This window comes from Caenorhabditis briggsae, assembly GCF_000004555.2.
Source record: "Caenorhabditis briggsae complete genome, chrIII, whole genome shotgun sequence".
Lineage (NCBI taxonomy): Eukaryota > Metazoa > Nematoda > Chromadorea > Rhabditida > Rhabditidae > Caenorhabditis > Caenorhabditis briggsae.
In genome coordinates, this window is record NC_013490.2 from 10,711,476 (window position 1) to 10,733,716 (window position 22,241).

Genomic DNA, 22,241 nt, shown 5'->3' on the forward strand with positions numbered 1-22,241 from the left:
AAATCTTGAGCGAAAAGTTGAATCATTGTTTCGAAAAAAGGTATTCAGTGTTTTTTTTCTTCGAGTTATTTTTCAATACATTCTAAAAATCAATAAATTCATTTTCAAAAACAAAAACAGCATGATATCATAACAATTTTCAAATATAAGTTGTTTATCGCTTTGACAAAAATGGCGGCTGTTTAAATTCATTTTTCAAAAATTTTGTTTTTTTTCTGCCGGGCCGCCGGGCCGGGCCGGGCCCTGAAAATTTTCTCTCGGCCCGGCCCGGGCCGCCGGGCCGAACCGGGCCGGGCCGAAATTTCACAAGTATGAAAAAATTATATGAGATAAAAACCTAACTACTGTTTAACACCATATTGACTAGCTCAGAAGGTATATTATCTTCTGAAATTTTTCAGTATATTCAACTTTGACAAAATTTCCTAGATTAATATTTTCAACTACTTATAATCTTTTCATATTTTCCGGAAGTTGGTTTGGTTGGAGAAACAGAACGAGCATTGGAGCTCATGTGAAGAATAGGAACACCCCTCTACCTGCCTTTATGGACACGGAGAGCGCCTACCGAAATCTCCATCATGGAGAAATACCCTCTGTTGCACTGTTTCGCTTCAAATTCTTCTATGGAGGGTGCACCAGTACACTAGAGAAGGGTTGAATGCAGTTAGGAGAGTTTTGGGGAATTTAGCCAACGATCGAGGGTTGGCTTCCTTCACTCTAGAAGAGTTTCTTCGAGATAGTCCTTTACCCCCGTTCTTCACATCCGATATCCTTCACCACTCTCTTTTTTCTGTATTCTATTCTCTCTATTTTATTTCAATTAAATCAATTTTATTTCAATGTATTTTTCAAATAAAATGGTATTCAGAGAATAATGAAAGTGAGTACCATTCGCGAAAGATATGTTAAATAATATTAAACTTGGAATTTTTTGAGAATGTGTGAAAAAAAACAGAGAAAGAGACGTGCATACATTTATTAATTAAGAATGATACGCATATGCGCTCTAATGAGAGCGAGAGAAAGTAATCGTATGTAGTACACTATCATGAGTGAGACGGAGAGAACAAATATAAGTTTTATACCACAGAAAAATCAAAATAAGAAACTTCCGCTGACAAATGCATGATTAGAATTCCATTAGCTTTACCGTCTGCTCTAGAAAAATTAAATTTCCTTCCATGATCTCGGATTTCTTTGAAGCGAATTCCACAAACAACATCGTTTCCGTCAAGCAACTTTGGACATTGGATACTTAAATGCTCCAAATTCGGAGTTGCTCCAAGAATCCATAACTTCAAAAATCTATTCAACTCTTTTTCGGTTAAAATTGATCCGTATATATGAATGTTTTTACTGTTGGTTATCAACAAATCGTTCAGTTCGAATCGAATTCCAGGCCAAATATCAATCGAATTCCGATTTTGAATGAAAATCTTTTGAATGTCATCGTTGTAATGGATTCTTTTCCAGCATCAAACGTTCCGAATGAATCGGAGAGTTCAAAATGGAAACGTAGATTTGATTTTCAACAAGAGGTTTTACGATAAGGGTCTTAACACGATTAGTTCCAAAAAACTTGAAGATCAAATCGAGGTTGAAGTTGTTGCAAGAAATAGAGAAACGGAGAATATCGATTTTTGATGTGTTCAAAATGTAGAGGAGATGTTTGAGTTGATAAAATAGTCTCTTTTCTGGAGTTTCCGCTTTAGAAGCATCGAAATCAAATTCCAAAAATATGTAGTGATCGTTGAACGCACATTCCAAAGAAATTGATGATTCAATATTCACTTTTAACGAATTCATTGAAACAACTTTGAGATTGGAAATGTCTTTTTTGCAAAGCTTGGAGCAGTATGAGAAGGCGAATCTGAAAAAAGAATCCAGTTTTAATTAAGAGTACTATCAGCAGTGATGATTTCTATCAGGATCCGGATAATAACCTGATTGGATAATAGCGAAAGTTGGCTTTACTGGTATAACTTTCGAAAAACTGACAACGAACATTTCAACGAGAATAAAAACTCACTGGTCCTTGGACTCCATTAACTTAATCACTTCCATTTGGTCTTTTGTCGGTAAACATCGAAAGCGGAACCTTCCGTTTTTGGTTTGAGTGACATCCACCATCATGAATAGAATATCTGAAACAAACCCTGTCAGTAAGAACACAGAAGTACAGTAATTACATGCCGTGAACACGCAAAAGATGATTTTAATGAAAGGATGGAAGGGGGCACTTTGTTGGTGGGGTCAAGACCTATACCAGTTTCCCAGAATGATGTCCGTCTCCAAAGTCTTCTTGTATCTCTCACCTACTATTTGCACAAGATTCGGAGAATGTGAACACCGTTGCCTTCTGGGAAAGGTCATTGTGTCTTTTATTTGTGCCCATCACACATCAAATGTCCACAAGACAGATTATCAAGTCTTTCATCTTCAAATGCCCCATAATCCCATCACTCTTTTTTTTCCCAGAAGCACGTAAGACCTATTCATCTGTTAATCTGATGGTTATTGTCTCCTGAAACCATCTGGGCGTACCCATCTGTCCAGCCCCTATTAAAAAGACCCAGCAGATTCCCTGAGTCATTGGCATTCGATGTTCTATCTGATGATGTGGATTGTCTAGGTCTAGCTAGACTGGTTAGGCCAGTCTGAGCTGTTATAGAGCTATTCATGCCTAATTGAGAGTGGTTTGATTTCTCTCTATACGATCTGGAACCCCGATTGGGATCCTCAATTGTATTTTCTTGATTTTTCTGAATATTCTATAAGACAGCTGTTCTTCATATTCTGCTGCTATCTAAAATTTAGTTAATGACGCATAATGGTGAATGGTAATTTGAAAACGATTTTCATCAGTAATCCTATCAGTAATATGACCGTGTATTCACACCAACCAAAGGCTTTCAACCTGGAGACGGAATCAGAAGGACATTTTCCTATTTGTTCAACCACCCTGATAATTATGGAAGAAGGGCCCCTAGTCTACCTTTTATCGAATATTATAAACCACAATTCCTGTCCGATATGAATTTAAAACATGAAACGAGGAGCACGAGGACACACCTTTCAATTTCAAGAAAACAATTTTCAAATACTGCAAGAATGATGTGCAAATCTTGGTGGAAGCAGTTGTCCAATTAAAAATCCTCAAAAATGTGAGTAAAAATTCATGAAGTCTCGCAAAATTTTAGTTTTTCAGTGTCATGATGCATACCGCCTGAGGCCAAGAGACGCAATGTATGGAGGAAGAACTCAACAATTTTAAAAGTTTTGTCAAGGCCTGCTCAGAAGGAGTTTCATGCTTATCAAAAACTGCTGCCATCACCGCGGACATATATCATATACATCCAACCTGGTTCGATAGAAGTGGAACACGATGACGAGAAGATCGATTGCAGATTAATGTCACTGAGATTGAAGAAGAAGGAGTTTCAACTTATGAAGAACGACAGTTGATATTCATTGCCGGAGACATTTATGCCGGAGTCAAGGACTCTTCGTTTCCAATGATGTTAGCTGTCTCCTTTGTAGCCAGTATACGTTCTCGGAGAACCATGATTGTCGACGGTGTAACAAGTTGGTTTACGAGTTGGTATTTCATCGCTATGGCTAGTATCGTCATCGTTGTGCTGATCATCGTTGGAGTAATTTTCGTCAAGTTTTACTTTGAAAGGAAAGTAGTTACCATTCTTCTCGGTATTAATTCGGCCATTACGACATACATTTGTTTTAATGATTGTCCTAATAGAACATTTCTTCCCAAAAATTACCAATTTTGAATTGTATGACCCTCACCCCAACCCAACACCGTGTGAGCCTTAAGCGACGTCGGCAAATAAAGTAAACTTGGCAATTTTGGTAATTGATAATTTGTATTTTTGAATTATTTGATATTTGAATTAAAGTATGTTTTCTGAATTTTTCTAAACTTCTTAATAAAATTTTTCTCAAAAATAACAATTCTTTCACTAGAAGTTCTGCACAGCGATTTTTCAAACAAAAAGTATTTTAGAAATCCATAGTTTCAGAAAAAAAAAACAAAAATCAGAAAAAAGATTCTCTGACTGAAATTCTGAAATTCTGAAAGACTGAAATTTCAAAATTCAACAGTTTTTGATTTTCAGGATTTTCGAGCCCAAATCTTCGAATTTCGATTCTCAATTTCCCAATTTTTGACATGTTGAGTTTTTTAATTTCTCAACTTTTGAATTTTCAAGTCTTTTAATTCTCGAATACCCCAAATCCCGCGACTCTCAAAATTTTGATCCATCCCAGAGACACACACACATATACACTCATATGCATGTGCACATTTACGAAATTTCACGTCTTCCATTTCCCCTTCTTCCCGTCCCTCTTTTATATGTCTTCTAATTAATTCCTGACACGCACACATACATATATAATCGCATATACGCTTCTCTAGCGTCCCTCACTAATAAGAAGATCACGAATATATTATTCCTTCCTACTCTTCAGAATTCATGTGTGTGTGAGATAACATGGAGAATGAAGAGACGTAGCGGGAAAAGGGCCACCTGCATATGTGATGCTTGGAACAGCTACTGCTTCACCCCATTTCTATATTTATTCTCCTTCTGACGACTCGAATGAATAGACGTCTTCCTCGAAAATTTTCCAAAAATCTTGTGAATGAATGGATTTTTGAAAGTTCTACACTATTTTTCTGAATATTCTCTATCTCTTTATTATTTCCATTATTCCTAGAAATCCTGCAATTCTTTTTCGTATTATTCAATTGTTTAAATTTTGGGCATCAGGCTAGTTTTATCGAATTATATACTTCTAGTGTTTATCCGTATGAATTTCGGACCAAAAATGCAAGTTTTGAGCATAAAATTTCCACATTTGTCATTTAAATTTCGAATTTGATCAATAAGGAAAACAATCAAAATTCAAAAATGAAGACTTTCAAACAAACAGTAGTAAGTACCGTATTTTCTCTCAAAAGCCTCTTACCGAGCACTTTTTTAAAAAGTTGATTTTAGATCTAAAATATTGAATTCCGGCCCAAAATATGATTTTTTAACTTCAAACGATTATTTCAACCTTGCAAATGGTTTAAGTTAGGCAAAATACTAGTTTCGCTTTTTTCAATTTTAGAATATCAAAATCGAAAGCGAAAAATTCTCAAATACATATTTTTCTAGCCTCGGTGTTACAAGACTTGAAAACTTGTTCTTTAGGAAATGCGGTTCTATTATGATGAGGAAACACGGCCATAATCAATCATAATGGTGAAATTGGAATGCAAAAAATTGAAGGATCCCTGACGGTGACACCATTCATTCTCAACACTACGTCCAAAATACTTGATAGAGCTACATCAGACGAATCGCCATCAGGAATGTATAAGCTGAATCCCTTCGACAAGAAGAAAACTTCAAAGAGAATGATAATGAAAGAGAGCTATTATAAACTGGAGACACCCGCGGAAATACTTCTGATTCCTCTAAACGTGTTGAGAAATCTCAACTAGCCAACGCGTCAAGCTATTTGGCAAAGAAGTTTGACAGCAGTAAAAGGACACGAGTACCTTCTCAACAAAATTTGAATGAAAGCAAACCATTTTGAAGTGGGGATAATGACTTTGTTTTAGCATTCAAAACATTCACTTTTTTTCAGCAAAAAGTAAGCCTACTGTGGTGGACGAACCTTCAGATGACGGATACAAGAACGTAGACGCAGTCGAAAAGTTATTATTGTTCTCAATTTCGTTTTTATAGAATTTTATAATTTGCATCACTTATTGTTAATTTTTTAAAAAAGTCACAAATAAATTTAATTGAGAGAAAAATATTGTATTAGAAACATAGATAACACCAGCTTGATACTTACAGACACTTATTCTACACTGTTAAGTGCATACTCTTGCTCTGAAAAAATACTTCCATCAACTTTCCTGTCCAAAATTTGATTGTTTTCCTCTCGTTTGAAGAATCAATAGTGTTTCTTATCTTTTTTCACATTTTCTGAAAGATTATAACAGTATTATCGAAGATTTAGAATAAATAAGAGGAATAAATGTTTGCGATAACAACACTGAAAACTCAAAAAGTGACACAATCAAAAGTCTTCAAACAATATTGTTTTTTCAATGCGATTTTTTTCTCTGCTCGAATCTACAAAAATTTTACGATCATTTTTAGAATTCATCGCTGTTTGTGTACCAGACATGAGCGGAATTCCATATTCCTTATTCCTTATTCCTTATTCCGGGTGTTTTTTCTATTCCTTATTCCTTATTCCTTATTCCGGATTTTAAATTTTTCATTCCTTATTCCTTATTCCTGTTTTTTTGTTATTCCTCTTCAAAAATTTAAAACTTTTTCTATCAAAAATCAGAAAAAAATTCTCAAAACTGGGAAACAAATTTGAACGCTCTAAATTGCCGCGTAAAATTTTGTTCAACGGAGCACCTTTGCACCGTTTTTCGGAAAATATTTTTTTGGAAATCTTGGAAAAGTTATGCGTTTTTCTCAGTGTTTTTTTCGAAATAAATTTAGTTTTTACAATTACTAAATACTTCAGAAAAAATGTCTAAAAAACGGAGCAAGTTTGACGAATGCTTCGTCAGAACAGAAAACGAGGCAACTTGTAAAGAATGTGACGCGAAAATTATTTGGACAAAAACGAGTGGAACGAATTCTGCTTCTTATCATTTGAGCAGATATCATCCGAAATTAGGTGAAAAGGTTTTTTTTTGTCAATTTAAAAACGTGAAATTGGGAAATTTCAGATGAAAAATGATGCAATTGGCGAAAAAAAACGGAAAGATGAATCGAGTTAGCATCGCGAAAACAGAGTACAATTCCGTTTCCTGTTGACACCACTATTTCTTGTCGAAGCTCTTCTAGTATTTCATCCGTTTTTTTGGAGTCAAAACTATCGAAGTTGGATACAGCTGTTATTAAAATGATCTGCTGCGATAATCAGCCTTTTTCGATCGTGGAAAATATGGGATTCAAAAATTTTGTGAATACTTTGGCTCCCGGCACGAAGTAATTGAAAGTTTTTTCTTCAAAAAAAACTCAGTTTCCAGGATAAAAAGCCGATATTTCTATTCATCGAAAGGACTGGATCTGTTGGTGGCGAATTTGGAAGAACAAGTTAAATTGGATCTGAAAAATGCCGAGGAATTATCTATGACGTCAGACGGATGGAGCTCCCAAGACAAAAAGCATTCACTGCTTTCCTTGACAGGTTTTTAGTGGAGTTTTCGATTCAAAACTATAATGATTTCAGCTCATTGGATTCACAAAGAAACATTCCAGCCATGTTTCGCAGTACTTGGAAGCAGGTCAGTATATGGAAGACATACGGCTATAAATTTTTCAGAGCTAATTACAAAAATTTGGACAAATTCAATATTGATAAGAGCAGTGTTGTTTGTATAACTCGCGATGGGGCGACTACAATGAGCTCTTTATGCTCAAATCTGAACATGAAAAGCATTCACTGCTATGCTCATCTTCTACAGCTGGTAAATTTTTCTTAGTCAAAATTGAACTGCCGAATAAAATAAATTTTTCAGAGCGTGAAGGATATGCTCGATTCCCGAAAAGAATTGGATGAAATTGTGGAGAAAATGAAGAAAATTACTCGTAAAATGGGCCGATCGGGAATTGCTCAGGAAGCGTTTAAGAGTATATTAAATGAAGAAGGGTTGCCATCGAGAATGCTAAAAAAGGTTAAAATTCATATTGTAATTAGTTCAAATATTTTGTTTTAGTCGACAGAAGTTCGCTGGAGCAGCTTGTTGCTAATTATTCGATCCTTCATTCAGAATAAGAAAGTGGTGGTTCTCCTAGGAGTTGATTATCCCGCAATAGGGTATGTTGGCGCTCAGATTTCATGGATAATAATATTTTGTTATTCAGATTCCCATTGTTTTCTACCAGTGATTGGGAGCTGCTCGAAGCAGTTGAAAAAGTACTGTCTCCAATTGCAGAAACGACAAAAAGCGCTCAACACCGTTACTTGGCAACGGCTAGTGTCATTATACCTTCTATATGCTTACTAATGTCCGAATTGGACGAGTTTAAGGATTCGTGAGTTCTGAAATGAATAACTCACAAAAAAGAATATAAAAATTTTTAGAGAAGTTGAGCATGTATCGGATTTGGCGGAAAATTTGAAAAAATCAATACAACATCGTTGTGGGAAATACAAACTTGATGATATGCTCCGAACCTCCACTTTCCTCGATCCGAGGTTCAAAGATATGTTTTTTACGAGTTCGCATAAGGTACTGAAAGCAATAAAAAACGCTGTGTTGAAACCTTTTTTTAGGATTCAATCATTCGGCAACTTCTGAAAAAGGATGGAAGTGTGTCTGAAACTTCTGGAAAAGTCGATGATGTTGTTCCTCAAGTCAATGAGACTCTATCGGCATATGATAAGTACTTGTTGAAGCATTCTCAAAAAACTCCAGAACCTTCACCCATGAGTACTCAAGTGGAAGAAGTTAGTTTTAAGTTTGGTTTTGGAAATTAGTGATTATTTCAGGAAGTAACTCGATATCTACGCTCTCCGCCTTCTAGAAACATCAACCCATACACCTTTTGGCAAAATGGAAATCTTTGGAAATCTTTGGCCCGGCCCGGCCATGCCCAGCCAGGCCCGCGGGCCGGGTCCTGATTTTGCACGTATGATTAAAACATGGGCACGCGTAAAAAATTCAAAAAAATTGAATTATTTTGGAAAATTTAGCGAAAGAAGATTTCACGTTTTGGAAAAAAACTTTTTACAGTGAAAAAAAAACGGAGCAAAGAGATAAGAATCGGCCAGAGTTTTTTGCATATAAGGGAAGAGAAAAACAGTGAGAATCGTCAGATCCCGATTGGGAACTGGTATGCAGCTGGAAGGAGCTCTGGGATCCGGAGCTTTGGGAGCCGAAGCTCTTAGAGCTGGTGCTGGTCAAGGTGGAATCGGAGAGTCGGAGCTTGTGGAGGTGGAATCGGAGATGGTCGAGGTGGAATCGGAGGATTGGAGCTGGTGGTGGTAGATGCGGGGCTGGGAGAGGTGGAATCGGAGAGGTGGAATCGGAGATGGTGGAGATGGAACCAGAGCTGGTGGAGGTCGAATAGGGGCTGATAGATGTCGAAACGGAGCTGGTGGAGATGGAATCAGAGCTGGTGGAGGTGGGATCGGAGGTGGTCGAAGTGGAATCGGAGGATCGGAGCTGGTGGTGGTAGATGCGGGGCTGGGAGAGGTGGAATCGGAGATGGTCAAGGTGGAATCGGAGGATCGGAGCTGATAAATGTCGAAACGGAGCTGGGGGAGGTGGGATCGGAGCTGATGTAGGTGGAATCGGAGCTGGTGGAGGTCGAATCGGAGGATTGGAGCTGGTGGTAGTAGATGCGGGGCTGGGAGAGGTGGAATCGGAGATGGTGGAGATGGAACCAGAGCTGGTGGAGGTCGAATCGGGGCTGATAGATGTCGAAACGGAGCTGGTGGAGATGGAATCAGAGCTGGTGGAGGTGGAATCGGAGGATCGGAGCTGGTGGTGGTAGATGCGGGGCTGGGAGAGGTGGAATCGGAGATGGTCAAGGTGGAATCGGAGGATCGGAGCTGATAAATGTCGAAACGGAGCTGGTGGAGGTCGAATCGGGGCTGATAGATGTCGAAACGGAGCTGGTGGAGATGGAATCAGAGCTGGTGGAGGTGGAATCGGAGGATTGGAGCTGGTGGTGGTAGATGCGGGGCTGGGAGAGGTGGAATCGGAGATGGTGGAGATGGAACCAGAGCTGGTGGAGGTCGAATCGGGGCTGATAGATGTCGAAACGGAGCTGGTGGAGATGGAATCAGAGCTGGTGGAGGTGGAATCGGAGGATCGGAGCTGGTGGTGGTAGATGCGGGGCTGGGAGAGGTGGAATCGGAGATGGTCAAGGTGGAATCGGAGGATCGGAGCTGATAAATGTCGAAACGGAGCTGGTGGAGATCGAATCGGAGCTGGTGGAGGTCGAATCGGAGCTGATAGATGTCGAAACGGAGCTGGTGAAGGTCGAATTGGAGCTGGTGGAGGTGGGATCGGAGCTGGTAGAGGTGAAATCGGAGCTGGTGGAGATCGAATCGGAGCTGGTGGAGGTCGAATCGGAGCTGATAGATGTCGAAACGGAGCTGGTGAAGGTCGAATTGGAGCTGGTGGAGGTGGGATCGGAGCTGGTAGAGGTGAAATCGGAGCTGGTGGAGATCGAATCGGAGCTGGTGGAGGTCGAATCGGAGCTGATAGATGTCGAAACGGAGCTGGTGAAGGTCGAATTGGAGCTGGTGGAGGTGGGATCGGGGCTGCTGGAGGAGCGGTCGGAGGACAAATCTCGGAAAGCATCTCGATCAAACACACTTATCAAAGTGACTGAAAAAAGTTTTATTTTTGTCAGGTACTGTATCTGTCAACATTTAATGTTCCGACACTTAGGTGGTGAGCATGTGTCGGAGCGAAAGTACAAGGATAGGACATTAGTTCATTCAACAACTGATTTATTACTGTGAGAGGGCTCTGATTCGGGATCTTCGAAGCTTCTGTATTAGGGGAGTTTGCCGAGAGACGACGACCACCAGATGACGGTTCCAGATTGGAGAGAGAAGATAAACCATCCTTTGGCAGCGGGGAGGAGGTTGTAGCATGAAGATGAGGCATCGGTTGTTTGGCTCATCCGCGAGCATCAGCTGTTGGGATCCTTTGTCAGAGAGTCCAGTGTTGCGGAGATCCTTTGGAAGTGACCATTGTCTCAGATGTCTCATCATACTGACGATTCTGCTTCCTTTTATAGCATCTCCTCAGCATATCCACGATTATGCTCTAGATCTGATATGGTGATAAGGAAGTGATCACGCCAAATATGTAGCGTTAAATAGTTGGAGAATTGTGTTTATGACATTGTTTATGACTATTCTAGATGCGCTCTAGTATTGTTGGGTTTGAGGTCGTGCAGTAGAACCTCTGCTGCCTCGACATTTAAGACCAAACTTTTTTCCAGATTTCACTCCATTCTGTTGAACACTATGTACTATTTTGGGACCTACGCAACAACAGTTTTATCAGAAATGCAATGATAAATTTTTTCCAGTCCGCAGGGATATCAACTAATATTAACTATCTTCTCTTCATTTTTCATTTCACAGTTTGCAATAACTTTTCAGACAGAATAAGAGGACAGGACAACAATCAGCTCTATACATCCTTTTTTTTGTTATACACCTATTCATCCCTCAAGTTTTTACCATATGAAACTAATACCAAACCACTGTTCTCCTAACCTATGTACTGTCTGGATCTGGTTGTTTGGAAATTTTGACAACGAGCAATAATTTTCAAAAACATTGTTATTTTAAGGTTCAACTGCTGCAACAACTTCAGAACCAAGTGAGGATTCTATTGAATATAATATTCACATTGTCTTCTTTCAGAGCCAAGTGTTACTTGTCTGTTTATGGTAGATTTGCAGTCATGGGGAATTACCACAGCAGCGATGGCCACCTACACAAAAGTTAGCAGTTATGATAAATTCTCTCAAAACGTTCAATTTTAGTATTGGAATTTTGCAATGCTAGTCGCTTCCAAATTAAATGACTCAACTTTGTTTACTGGTTATCCTGATTCGTTTGGTTATGCCAGTATGTTGAACGATCACAGTGGATATCCAGTACTCAGTTACACCGATTTCAAGAATACTCCAATCCCAGTTGAAAATTTAGATGACGGTATTGACTTAGACCTCAAAGAGTGAGTTTTTCGAAAAGTACAAGAATTACAATTTCCAAAAATTATCAAGTTTTGCTATTTTCTATTGAATATAGCCGAGATAAAAAATTTGAAAAGGGGTTTCTGCCCTTTAGAATGGTACCAAACATTATTAGCATTTAAAAATAAAACTGAACACATCCGAAAACTTTGTAATCCACAATGTTTGAAGTTTTTTAAATTTCAGTGTTGATTCAACTCTGACTCAAGCTTCATGGAGGCCTCCAACCGAAAGCCAAACATGTTTGATTTTCTTTTCTGTTGCGTGAGTTTTTTCTTTTCATCCGGTAATCGACCTTTATTTAACAGTAACATTTATTTTCTTCTGGAATGATATTCCTGGATTTTTAGACCCGAAGTGGAATATGGGGGAACTACCATCAAACCCACTTATGCCAATTTCGCGACTGTTGTTGGCGTTCTTCTTGGAGGTACTTTCTCTACTGAGAACTACAATTACAATTACATTTTTCAGGTGCCCCATCCATTCCTGGATTAACTGATCCAGTCATTGTCAATTCTTTATCAAACTCTGACGCTCAATCGGTCGTCCAGAAACTGTTGGATAGTTTACCATGAAAAATTGTATCATCCCAAACACCATCCTTGTTTCCTGTGATACTTTTCAAATCCATAATTTTGTCAACATAAATGAATAGATAATACTGTTGTTATTTTTTATTTATTCATCTCAAAAATACATTCCTCACCATCTTTATCTCTAAACGACCAGACTCGGAGACTCTCTTCAAAAAACCTTGTTTAAAATTTTCAAATTTCTATGTAGTCTTCAATCTTCAAGTAGTTTTTGTCAGAATCAAAGACTGTTTGGCAGCTGCCTGAAATTCAAGTGATATTATTATTACTGTAATCAGGCTACATTAATGACAGACAAAAAGATCATTACACACATTAGAAGGGGAAAATATTAAAAAGTGGAAATAAGTGTGAACGTAGTTAATATATGTAGCTGTAGTTAATACTGCTGTCTTCAATAACAAAGCAAGGGCGTTTTTCAGTAAAAATCGTCATCTGTTTCATATTCTGATAAGATTTCAGCCTCCTGTTGCTGTGGAATGGGCTCATTGATGACTTTAGCCGGTTGGGTCGCTTCCCGATATCGATCACGTCGACGAGAATTCATGAAAAAGTTCTCCACTGTTTCCATACTGATTTCAAGATGATCGGCAAGCTTTTGTTGCATTTCGCGGGTTGGACGTGATGAAATTTTGTACATCGATTGAAGTGTCTGTTTCTGATGAGCAGTGAAAACGAAACGAGAAACTTTTGTTGGCTCGTTTTCATCAGAATTCATACGTCTGAAATTTAAATTATGATAAATTGAAATTAAATGAATAGTTTGTACCTCTTACGAGCTCCACTTGGAACTGGTGTTGGTGGAAGCAATCCTTGTGCTTCGGCAGCTTCTTCTGGCGACATATGCAGAATTCTGAGTCTGGCTGTAAGTGGTTGCTGCAACCATTTGTGCATTCGACGGAATGTTTCTTGTCCGGATTTCAGCATATTCCATGGTTTTGGATTACGGAGCAAGTCGGAGAGAGTTCCCTGACTGCGACACAATATTCTTTCGGCGAAGGTTTTTTGTGGGATCTGATGGGTCTTCAACTCGTTGACTACTCTCATGGCTATATCCTTTGTATCGATTTCTTCCTCGTTGTCAGAATTATCGAAACCTTTTTGAGCGGCTTGACGAGGTTTCCTCACTCTTTTGGGTTCTGAAAGAATTGGTACACTAAAAGAGATGAATAGTCTGATCTTAGTTTCCCGGGAGAATACTCTGTCATTCAGATAGACTCCTCTATCTGGCTATTTTACTCTCCCTCTTCCAATTTTCCATAAAACCCACTTACTTTGTTTAGATAGTGTCTTCATGGGATTCAATTGGTTCTCTTGTTCATCATACTTTGAAGATATCTGCATCGAATTTACAGCTGGTAAAACTTCATCGATATCGATTTGCTGATGTTGAATTATTGAATTTCCACTAAAATTGGCCGTTTTTTGTATGGAGAGGATTCCATTCTGATTAGAATTTTCGAGATCGCTGGATCCACCGAAATTTACGCCACTGCTTCCAGGAATCTCATCATTGGTAATTAGGTTCTCCTGAAAATATTAATAGTTTATTGTCATAGCTCATTTGATAATTCGAACCTCAGTTTCTGTTCTATTTTTGTAGTAATGCTGATTGGGGGTCTTAGAAGATAGAACACCGTTCGTAGACAAGTTTACTTCGCTTCTGAAAACAGAAACAGTTCAAAACTTGATTTTGAATCTTCCGGAACTCACTCTGATTCGTATACGATGTTCATGTAGGCAGAAATATCCAAATCAACTGACTCCCAAGAACTGAAATCTAGGGCATCGCTCGTTGGAGTGGTTTCCGAAGAAGATTTCGGACTACTCTCCTTCGGACTATCTGGGAAGTTCAAAAAGTCGTCAGGTAGTTCTTCTTGAGGTGGACCATATTTGTTGATGTATGTGCTCGAAGGATCTACTTGAAGATAGTCGACGTATTTCCCGTGCAAGCCCATTTTGGGTTATTCTGAAAAAAGATTAGGAATAAGAAAACATCTATTACGATGAATTCAAAACCAGACGTACAAACGGGAGATTATGAGGGGAATGAGAACGACTAACACAAGACCAACATGAAGAAAGATGAATGAATGATCGAGACTGGTCTAGTGACTTTAAAATTAGCACAACAGTCAATAATACAATAGATCTGTCATTTGGATGGCATGGTATTCTTCTGGGAAACTGGAGACGTCGTTGGAATATATGTATATGCACACATACAGACAGATGAAGTCTCCTGGGCAAGTAGCAGTGGTCATAATGAATGATGTCGTCCCAAAACGTGTTTGCGAGCCAATGGCCTTATGAAGATATTAGGAAGATGTGCTGACCAGTTAGTGATTAGATTTATCACAGAAAACGAGGGATAAGAAGATGCGACGTAAAAAACAGATTTCGAACATACAGTACACATATTTATTACACTACAACAGTTATCAGAACTCTGTTTGACGTCACTCTAAAAAATATGACAAACATGGATTTTTTGTTCAAAAACTGGTATTTCTCTTGAAACTCATAGAAAAAAATTGCTGTATTTAACGGGGAAGGAGAAGAAAGACTACAGATTGAGATGAAATCAATAAAGGTTCAACGATTGCGAATGAAGGGGGCGAGACTGGGCAACCGGCCAAGACAAGAGCCAGTCAGCAGAGGTCACCTGACACAGTTTTCTCCAAGGAAAATTGGGTCATGTCGTGATTCCCATACATACAAACGGATGAAGTAAAAAACCCAAAAACCGAAATCTAGGCAATGACCCAGAAAATGAAATCTATGTCATGACCCCCCTAGCGGCTCTGGTAGTAATCACGGCCGGCCGCGGCCGTGATTTGCACAGCCTTGGTTATGACCTAAAAAGATGATACTGAGACTGATGACATTAGAGAATTGTGATTAAAAAACACAAATAAATTTTTTTCAACAAAGTACGGAAGTTTATGTTTTTCAAAAAATTATAGAGGTGGAGTACGACATATTGATCCACGTTGACAGAAGACGTTATTGGTATCAATCCTGCAACTGAAATGCAGTGTGCCTTATCGACAAATGATTTGTCGACAAACGCGCTTTTCGACAAATTTATCGACAAATTTACCGGTAAATTTATCGGAAATTCGCCGATAAATTTGTCAATAAAAATGCTCTTTGTCGACATTTATCGACAAATTTATCGACAAATTGTCGACAAAAATTGCTATTAACCGCCGGAATTACTTGTAAAAATCGTATCGTTACCATTTTTTTCCTAGGACGTCTAGAATGATGGAAGAACTTACCCAGGCAAACCCTATATGCTATCTGGCTTGGTGGCCCAACTTTCACAACATGAATTTTCTAGGCCACGAATCTTTTTAGCCTAGAAATGATCTGATGTTCACTTGGTGTGTTTTTAGGTCATTTTAACATGGTGGCCTAACTTTCGCGCGTTGAGTTTTCTTGGCCTAGAAAACTCAACTTGCAAATGTTAGTCCACCACGCCAAAATGGCTCAGAAAATGTACCAGGTGAATTTCTGACCATTTCTAGGTCAAAAAGATTGGTGGCCTAGAAAACTCATATTGCAAAAGTTAGGCCATCATGCTAAAATGGCTTAAAACACACACCATGTTAACATAAGATCATTTTCAGGTCAAAAAGTTTGGTGGCCTAGAAAATTCATGTTGGAAAAATTAGGCCACCAGGTCAGATGGCCAAGAAAAAAGATGAGATACGGTTTTTAATTTTTTTTTTCAAGTAATTCCGGCTGTTAATAGCAATTTTTGTCGATAATTGCTCGACAAATGCCCCCTCCGACAAATTTATCAACAAAAAAAACCACAAATTTATCGACAATTTGTCATCAAAATTTTGTCTATAAATTTGTCGATAAATTACTTTCGACAATTTACCGATAATTTGTCGACAATTTATCGACAAAATTTTATTGTTTTTTATTGACAAATTTATCGATAATTTGTCAGGTAAATTTGTCGACAAAATCGGAAAATCTTTGTCGATAAGGCACACTGCTGAAATGTAAAGTACATTTCTTGTCGCTTTGGCTCTAAAACATTCGTTTTTTTCTTAATTTACCACCCTGTTTGCCGCGCCTCCGGCGCTTCAAACATCCGGAATTAACCTTTTTCTTTTACTGTTAGTCGCTTCGCGACTCACTTTTTTTAAAGGGCACGTGAAACTATATTTTATTTTCAAGCTTTTCAAAAATTTGCGGACAGACTGACAGAGAAACAGAGAGACGCAACTTCATTTATTTATTATAAGAATGATGATACCAGCCTGATTGCCGCGCCTCTGGTATTTCAAACAGTTGGCTGGTGGGCCTTCAGCGCGATTTCTTTTGGCTCACTATACTTTGGGAAAAAAAGAACAAACTCACGATTGCGTGTGAACCACACCTATGAGATTGCCCTTTGTCGCCAAATAATGACAAGCATCGTTGGCGTCTCGAACCGATCCATATCCGTTTATTGAACTTAACGAAGAATCAGAGAACGTGTAAGAACTTGAACCATCAACTCTCTTTCCATCAATCCAAAAGTTTTGATGAGTATAATCCGACTGTAAGTGGAAAGTTTGTCTGAAAACATTTGACTATTTTTCTGAACAATTATTCTTTTTTCAAAAAAAACTCACTTCCGAAAAGCTCTCTTTCCGTATCGGAATATGGCCTTGTCAAACCGGAATCTCCCGAATCTCGGCATAATTTTACACCCATTGCTTGATTTTGGCAGAAGAAACGGGGAAGAAACGAAACTGAAAATTATACTCACAATAAGAAAATTTTCAAGAAATGAATCTCACCGAAACACAAACATCAATTTTCCCTCTGGTTAATTTTAAAGAGTCCTTCGGGCAAATTGTTGGAGGTTTAAAGACCCATTTTGTAGAACTTCCACTTTTCAATTCTGTGTTCTGTCATTTCAATTCTGTCAGAAGCATATTTTAGCTGCATTTGTCCGAATGCCTTGAAACTTTGAAAAAGCCAGCGCATACAACGAAAATATTAATCAAAGCTGAGCAAGAATAAAACGTTTTCTAGATATTTTGCCTAGAACTCCAATGAGAGTAGCTCGGCTTTCATAAGCTCGGCTTCCCTGAACTTTCCCACAAAGTTTTTGTTATCTCATCTTCTTTAAGCTGTAGACCAGGAGGCTTTGAATACAGGGCCCAAAGCGCTGAAACTGTGAACGTTTGAAAATAATCTCTCTGGCATTCTAAACTGGAATTTTCGAATTTCCGAATTCAGTGTTTTGGTGTTCTGAAGTTCCGTTGCTGACTCTCTGAATTAACGAGTTTCTCTAATTCGTCTATTTTAGAGCACTCAAACTTACCAGCTTCAGATTTCCGAATATTTACATTCAGTATTTTTTGAAATATTGAACTTATAAAAATTTAGAGTTTCTAAATTACGGAACTTGAACCTTTCTAGATTTTTAAATGTTTCAAGTCTCCCTATTTTCAAATTTCGAACTAAAAATAAAGCTGATCGATTCCGTGCATTTGCTCATGAAAATAAAAAAAGAAAAATACGAGCAGGCTTTCTGAATTCCTTAAATTTTCCGGACTTAAAATTCTACGCATATTAGAGTTTTTGAATTTCAGATTTTCCGATATTCTGAACTTTGAAGGTTTGACAACGCAAAACATTTTTGGGCCAGAGAAGATCTCAATTTTCAAATGCCAGATATGCAGAAGTTTTGAAATTTGAAAATACAGGAATGAGAAATTCAAATGTTTGTCCATTCCAAAACAGAACATCAGAATTTCAGAAATCCTATGTAATTCAAAAGACAATGAAATTAAGAAATTTCAGCAATTTTTGAAAATTTAGGAAATTCGAAATTCGGACATCAGGATATTCAGAAAATGTCGAGTTTCAGAAATTTGAGACTTCTCAACTTCTCAATTTTAAAAGGTCTTCAAAAGGCCTTCAAAAATTCAAGGTTCCGCGAAATTTTTTTTCGAATTCTAATTTTTTTCAGATATCAAAAGTTTTAAGTGTTCGACTTTCTGACTGTCTGATATTCTAAACTTAAAAGTTTCTGAATTTCCGAACTTCTAAAATTTTAATTTCTGAGCGTCAGCTTTTGACTTTTATAGCAGTTCTTTTTTTCGAATTTCCAAAATATCGAGTTTCAAAATTTCAGAACTTTCGAACTTCTGAATTTTAAATTTTCTAATTTCAATTTTTTTGAATCTGAGAATTTGAAAATGTTGGGATACTTTTTTCGGGTGTTGTTTCCATATTTGCAAAGCGCCGTGCGGGGCTTTTCTCAGGATTTTTAAGGCCCGGCCCGGCAAACAAAACACTTTCCAAGTTAAGAGTTTTCACAAACAAGTTTGAAAAAACTTCTGAAATTTGTTTTTATGTGAATAACCCGCCCCCTGATTTTTGAGCATGGTTTTTTTTTATTGCAGTTTCAGAGCTTAATTAGAAAAAAATTTTGTCAATTACAAGTAAGCGGGAGCAAAGAGGTTAAATAAAAACTTCATCTTCTAATTTTCCCCAGTATTAAAATTTACACTTTTAAGATGAAGCCAGGAGATTGTAGCCGCCAATAGGCGGCGGAAATCGACTGGTTGTGATAAAAAACATAAATAAATCTTATTCAACAAAGTACTGAAATTTATGGTTTTCAAAAAATTATAGAGGTGGAGTACGACATATTGATCCACGTTGACAGAAGACGTTATTGTTATCAATCGTGCAACTGAAATGTAAAGTACATTTCTTGTCGCTTTGGCTTTTAAAACATTCTTTTTTTAAAAATTTATACCACACAGGTGGATCGCGAGGAACGTTATATGGAATCGCGCGGTGTTGTATATGCTCGAAATACGAAACATATGTGGGCGCATTGTGCGAGCATATAGGATCCATGCACCGACCAAAGCATATAGGATCCACGCCACCGCGCAGCAGTTCCTCTCCTCCCCAGGTCCTAATATTCTCTGTAAACTGAAAATAGAGTTCACCAATACAAATTTATTGAAAATTAATAAAAATGACAAAAAATAAGAGAAAATAAAAACATTAAAAAAAAAGAAAAAGCGAAAAAATTAAACATTTTGCCTCCTGGCTCGCTGAACTCCATCTTTTCGTTGCCTTTCTCCCTCTTTGCGTCCATTAAACGACCATCCAATCGAGAAGTTGATCTTGGTTGTTTTTTTTTTCTGAATGAAAAACTGAATAGACTTAGAACATTTTCGATAATTTTACTTATTCACACCGAAAATTTGTGTATTCTAGTACTTAGAAAACGAATCTGCTTGTGCAAATCCTATAAATTTATGGAGAGGGCTGAATTTTGTGTGAAGCGGTATCTCTAGCAGATTTTGGCACGTTTTTCATCATAATGTTTCAAAAGCTCTGAAAGACTGAAGTCATAGCCACAAGAGTAGAATGTTCATTGCAACTTCAGTCAAAAAAATTCGCAGGTTTTTATTTTTCTAAACATTTTCGAGCATTTCAACCACAAAATTCACTAACCTTTTCGTTTTTTCTGTCGGTGCTGCTTCTTTCACTTGTCGTGTGGCCAGTGCAGACGGTGAAGGTTTCAGCCGTCACCGAATCCCGAACTCCGATTCTAAAAATAAACTCATTGAGAAACTGAATACCATGCATGTTACGTACCTGTAGCTAATCACCGAAAACTTCTGGTTTTCAGCTTCAAGTAGACGAGCGAGGCGTTGAAATTCATCGGTGGGACTAAAATAACTTTTTTTGTGGAATTTATCGATAGAAACTTGAGGAAAACGGCTAGAAACGATGAAAATGAGTTTGCAAGTAAAAAAAGTAGAAAAATAACCAATGAAATCGTATAAAATCAAACAAAATATAAAATCAAACGAACAAAATAGGCAAAAATATCTGCAAATTCATCGAAAATCTGTGTGTAGATTTACGGTAAACAACGCGCGATGCGGGATATCGGAGCGTCGTTGTGCACTTCTTCAGGGTAATTACACAATTAAATCGGCCAAAAAATCCGATTCATGTGAAAATATAAAAAAATTTCACGTAAAAGAAGCAGACAGAGCATCAGGTCAATTTGTGCTAACATAGAAACCGCATTTTGACAAGCTTTTTTGAAGTAAACCTCGCAACACGGCCTGCAGAAAATGTTGAACTTCTCAAAGACAAAATTCCGACCAAGTTCAAAGGAATTCTTGTTCCAAGCCTAAAATCCAACATCTATATATGTTTTCCAAAAGGCAACATATGTCTTGGTAAACTATGATTTTAACCGGTTTTTTCGATAGTCAAACAGTCATACATAGAGTAACGTGTCGACACAGAGTCGTATCGATACAAGTGAAAAATATCTGAAAAATCGTATCGACGCAAGTCGGCACAGAGTCGACTTATGTCGACTTGTGTCGACTCGAGTCGACTCGTGTCGTGTCGACTCGCATATCGCGTCGACTCGAGTCGACTCGTGTCGTGTCGACTCGCGTGTCGCGTCGACTCGAGTCGACTCGTGTCGTGTCGACTCGCGTGTCGCGTCGACTCGAGTCGACTCGTGTCGTGTCGACTCGCTTGTCGTGTCGATTCATGTCGATACTGTATCGACTCGCGTCGACACGACACGACACTTCATTTTCAACGCGCTCTATTGAACAGTAATTTATTTAAGATAGTGAACTTTTTTTTTGTTTTATTTAGAAAAAAGTTAGAAAATGCGAGAAGAAAATGAAAAATTGAGTTGAATTTAGATTTATTGCAAAACACCAGTATAATAAAATACAAATTTAACCGAAAAATGAACCCGAATTACATTTGACCGAAAAAGTTTAAAAATTAATTATGAATTGTTTGGGCTAGGTGGACTGATGGGAGAGATCGGAGAGGCACTAGGAACGGACGAAGGAGAACTATGGGAGTTGATCAAGGGTTGCGGAGAGGCGCTCAAAACGGGCGGAGAACTAAATGAATTGATTGGAATGGGTGGAGGGACGCTTGGAACGGCCGAAGAATAACTGGCAGTATTGGCTGGATCGAATGAATTGTTGTTGTTGCCATCATCCTCATCGTCTATGTTCTCTTCGCTGGATTCTTCCGAATCATCATATCTCGAAGACCTTTTCTGTAAACGTTCAAACTGTTTTCTTTCTTTTGAGAACTCGTCGACTCACTCAAGGTCAGCTAAAGCGATGAATCATTCGATTTTTCAAAAAAATCCCAGGCAGGAGAGAGTTTTACACTCATTCTGTAAAAAAATTTAGAGTAAATCACGATTTGAAGCAGGAGTAAAGGTAGTAAGTAGAACATTATGTGATAGAATAATACGAATTTCAATCAGATATAACTGATAAACACCGGAAGATAAGTTTTCTACAGCATCACATTTAAGTGAATGTGGAAAATTTGAAGTAATAACACATAAAATACCAATAGTTGCAAAAAAAATCGATTTGTAGCGGAAAAAAAACAAAAAAAAAACAATAAACAGCGAAAACAGTCCCTTTTCCGAGAGGTGATTATTTGATGTATCAGTCCTGAAATAGTGGATTTTCTAATACATCCTTGATCCCACTTGCACATATGAACAAACCCATACAAAAGGACCGTTATTCAACTTGTTTTCGGGCTAAACGTCTACCTCAACACTTCGCTTCGAGTGTTGAAGGCTACGATCAGTCCCGGAAACACGAAGCAACGGTTTACAGAATAATAGCAATTGGTTTAGAAAGCCAGCAGTAGCCGGAAGAGAGTAGTCGCACATCGTGGAGATATGAGCAACTTATGCTGTTTAACTGCCCTTTTATACACTCGGAAAGCTCTGATGACAAAGTTGAGCTTGAATATTAAGAAGTGTTATAAGGTGATTAGCTGAACTTTTATGAAAGTACATGAT

At 38.0% G+C, this 22,241-nt stretch overlaps 7 protein-coding genes across 7 annotated transcripts in view; 2 read left to right on the forward strand and 5 right to left on the reverse strand.

The window, feature by feature from the left end:
* Positions 1–1,449: 1,449 nt before the first annotated feature.
* CBG26801 lies at positions 1,450–2,133 on the reverse strand (the record flags this gene model as incomplete). The annotated part of the gene is made up of 2 exons (XM_045244379.1): positions 1,450–1,873; positions 2,033–2,133. 2 exons carry the CDS (start codon positions 2,131–2,133, stop codon positions 1,450–1,452), a joined length of 525 nt encoding a protein of 174 aa, XP_045099080.1.
* A 4,815-nt stretch (positions 2,134–6,948) lies between these two features.
* Positions 6,949–8,673, forward strand: CBG10699 (the record flags this gene model as incomplete). The annotated part of the gene is made up of 10 exons (XM_045244380.1): positions 6,949–7,034; positions 7,076–7,236; positions 7,279–7,333; positions 7,372–7,516; positions 7,568–7,723; positions 7,766–7,866; positions 7,914–8,084; positions 8,134–8,281; positions 8,326–8,499; positions 8,542–8,673. The coding sequence occupies 10 exons, from the start codon at positions 6,949–6,951 to the stop codon at positions 8,671–8,673; spliced, it is 1,329 nt and encodes a 442-aa protein (XP_045094336.1).
* A 279-nt stretch (positions 8,674–8,952) lies between these two features.
* Positions 8,953–9,657, reverse strand: CBG10700 (the record flags this gene model as incomplete). Its single annotated transcript, XM_002648721.1, has 1 exon — positions 8,953–9,657. A coding segment is annotated over one exon (705 nt), but the record flags the coding sequence as incomplete, so codon positions are not given.
* A 230-nt stretch (positions 9,658–9,887) lies between these two features.
* CBG10701 lies at positions 9,888–12,358 on the forward strand (the record flags this gene model as incomplete). The annotated part of the gene is made up of 6 exons (XM_045244382.1): positions 9,888–10,311; positions 11,446–11,525; positions 11,568–11,761; positions 11,967–12,044; positions 12,131–12,210; positions 12,255–12,358. 6 exons carry the CDS (start codon positions 9,888–9,890, stop codon positions 12,356–12,358), a joined length of 960 nt encoding a protein of 319 aa, XP_045094337.1.
* A 436-nt stretch (positions 12,359–12,794) lies between these two features.
* Positions 12,795–14,334, reverse strand: CBG10702 (the record flags this gene model as incomplete). The annotated part of the gene is made up of 5 exons (XM_002648723.1): positions 12,795–13,098; positions 13,146–13,515; positions 13,651–13,906; positions 13,955–14,039; positions 14,090–14,334. 5 exons carry the CDS (start codon positions 14,332–14,334, stop codon positions 12,795–12,797), a joined length of 1,260 nt encoding a protein of 419 aa, XP_002648769.1.
* Positions 14,335–16,856: 2,522 nt separating this feature from the next.
* Positions 16,857–22,109, reverse strand: CBG10703 (the record flags this gene model as incomplete). The annotated part of the gene is made up of 4 exons (XM_002648724.1): positions 16,857–16,960; positions 17,017–17,136; positions 21,365–21,470; positions 21,987–22,109. 4 exons carry the CDS (start codon positions 22,107–22,109, stop codon positions 16,857–16,859), a joined length of 453 nt encoding a protein of 150 aa, XP_002648770.1.
* Positions 19,444–22,241, reverse strand: part of CBG10704 — a gene marked incomplete at both ends in the record, with an annotated part of 5,405 nt that continues 2,607 nt past the window's right edge. Inside the window, 2 exons of the mRNA XM_002648725.1 lie at positions 19,444–19,557; positions 19,874–19,970. Of these exons, the coding sequence (XP_002648771.1) occupies positions 19,444–19,557; positions 19,874–19,970 (211 nt within the window). The remainder of the gene's footprint in view (positions 19,558–19,873; positions 19,971–22,241) is intronic.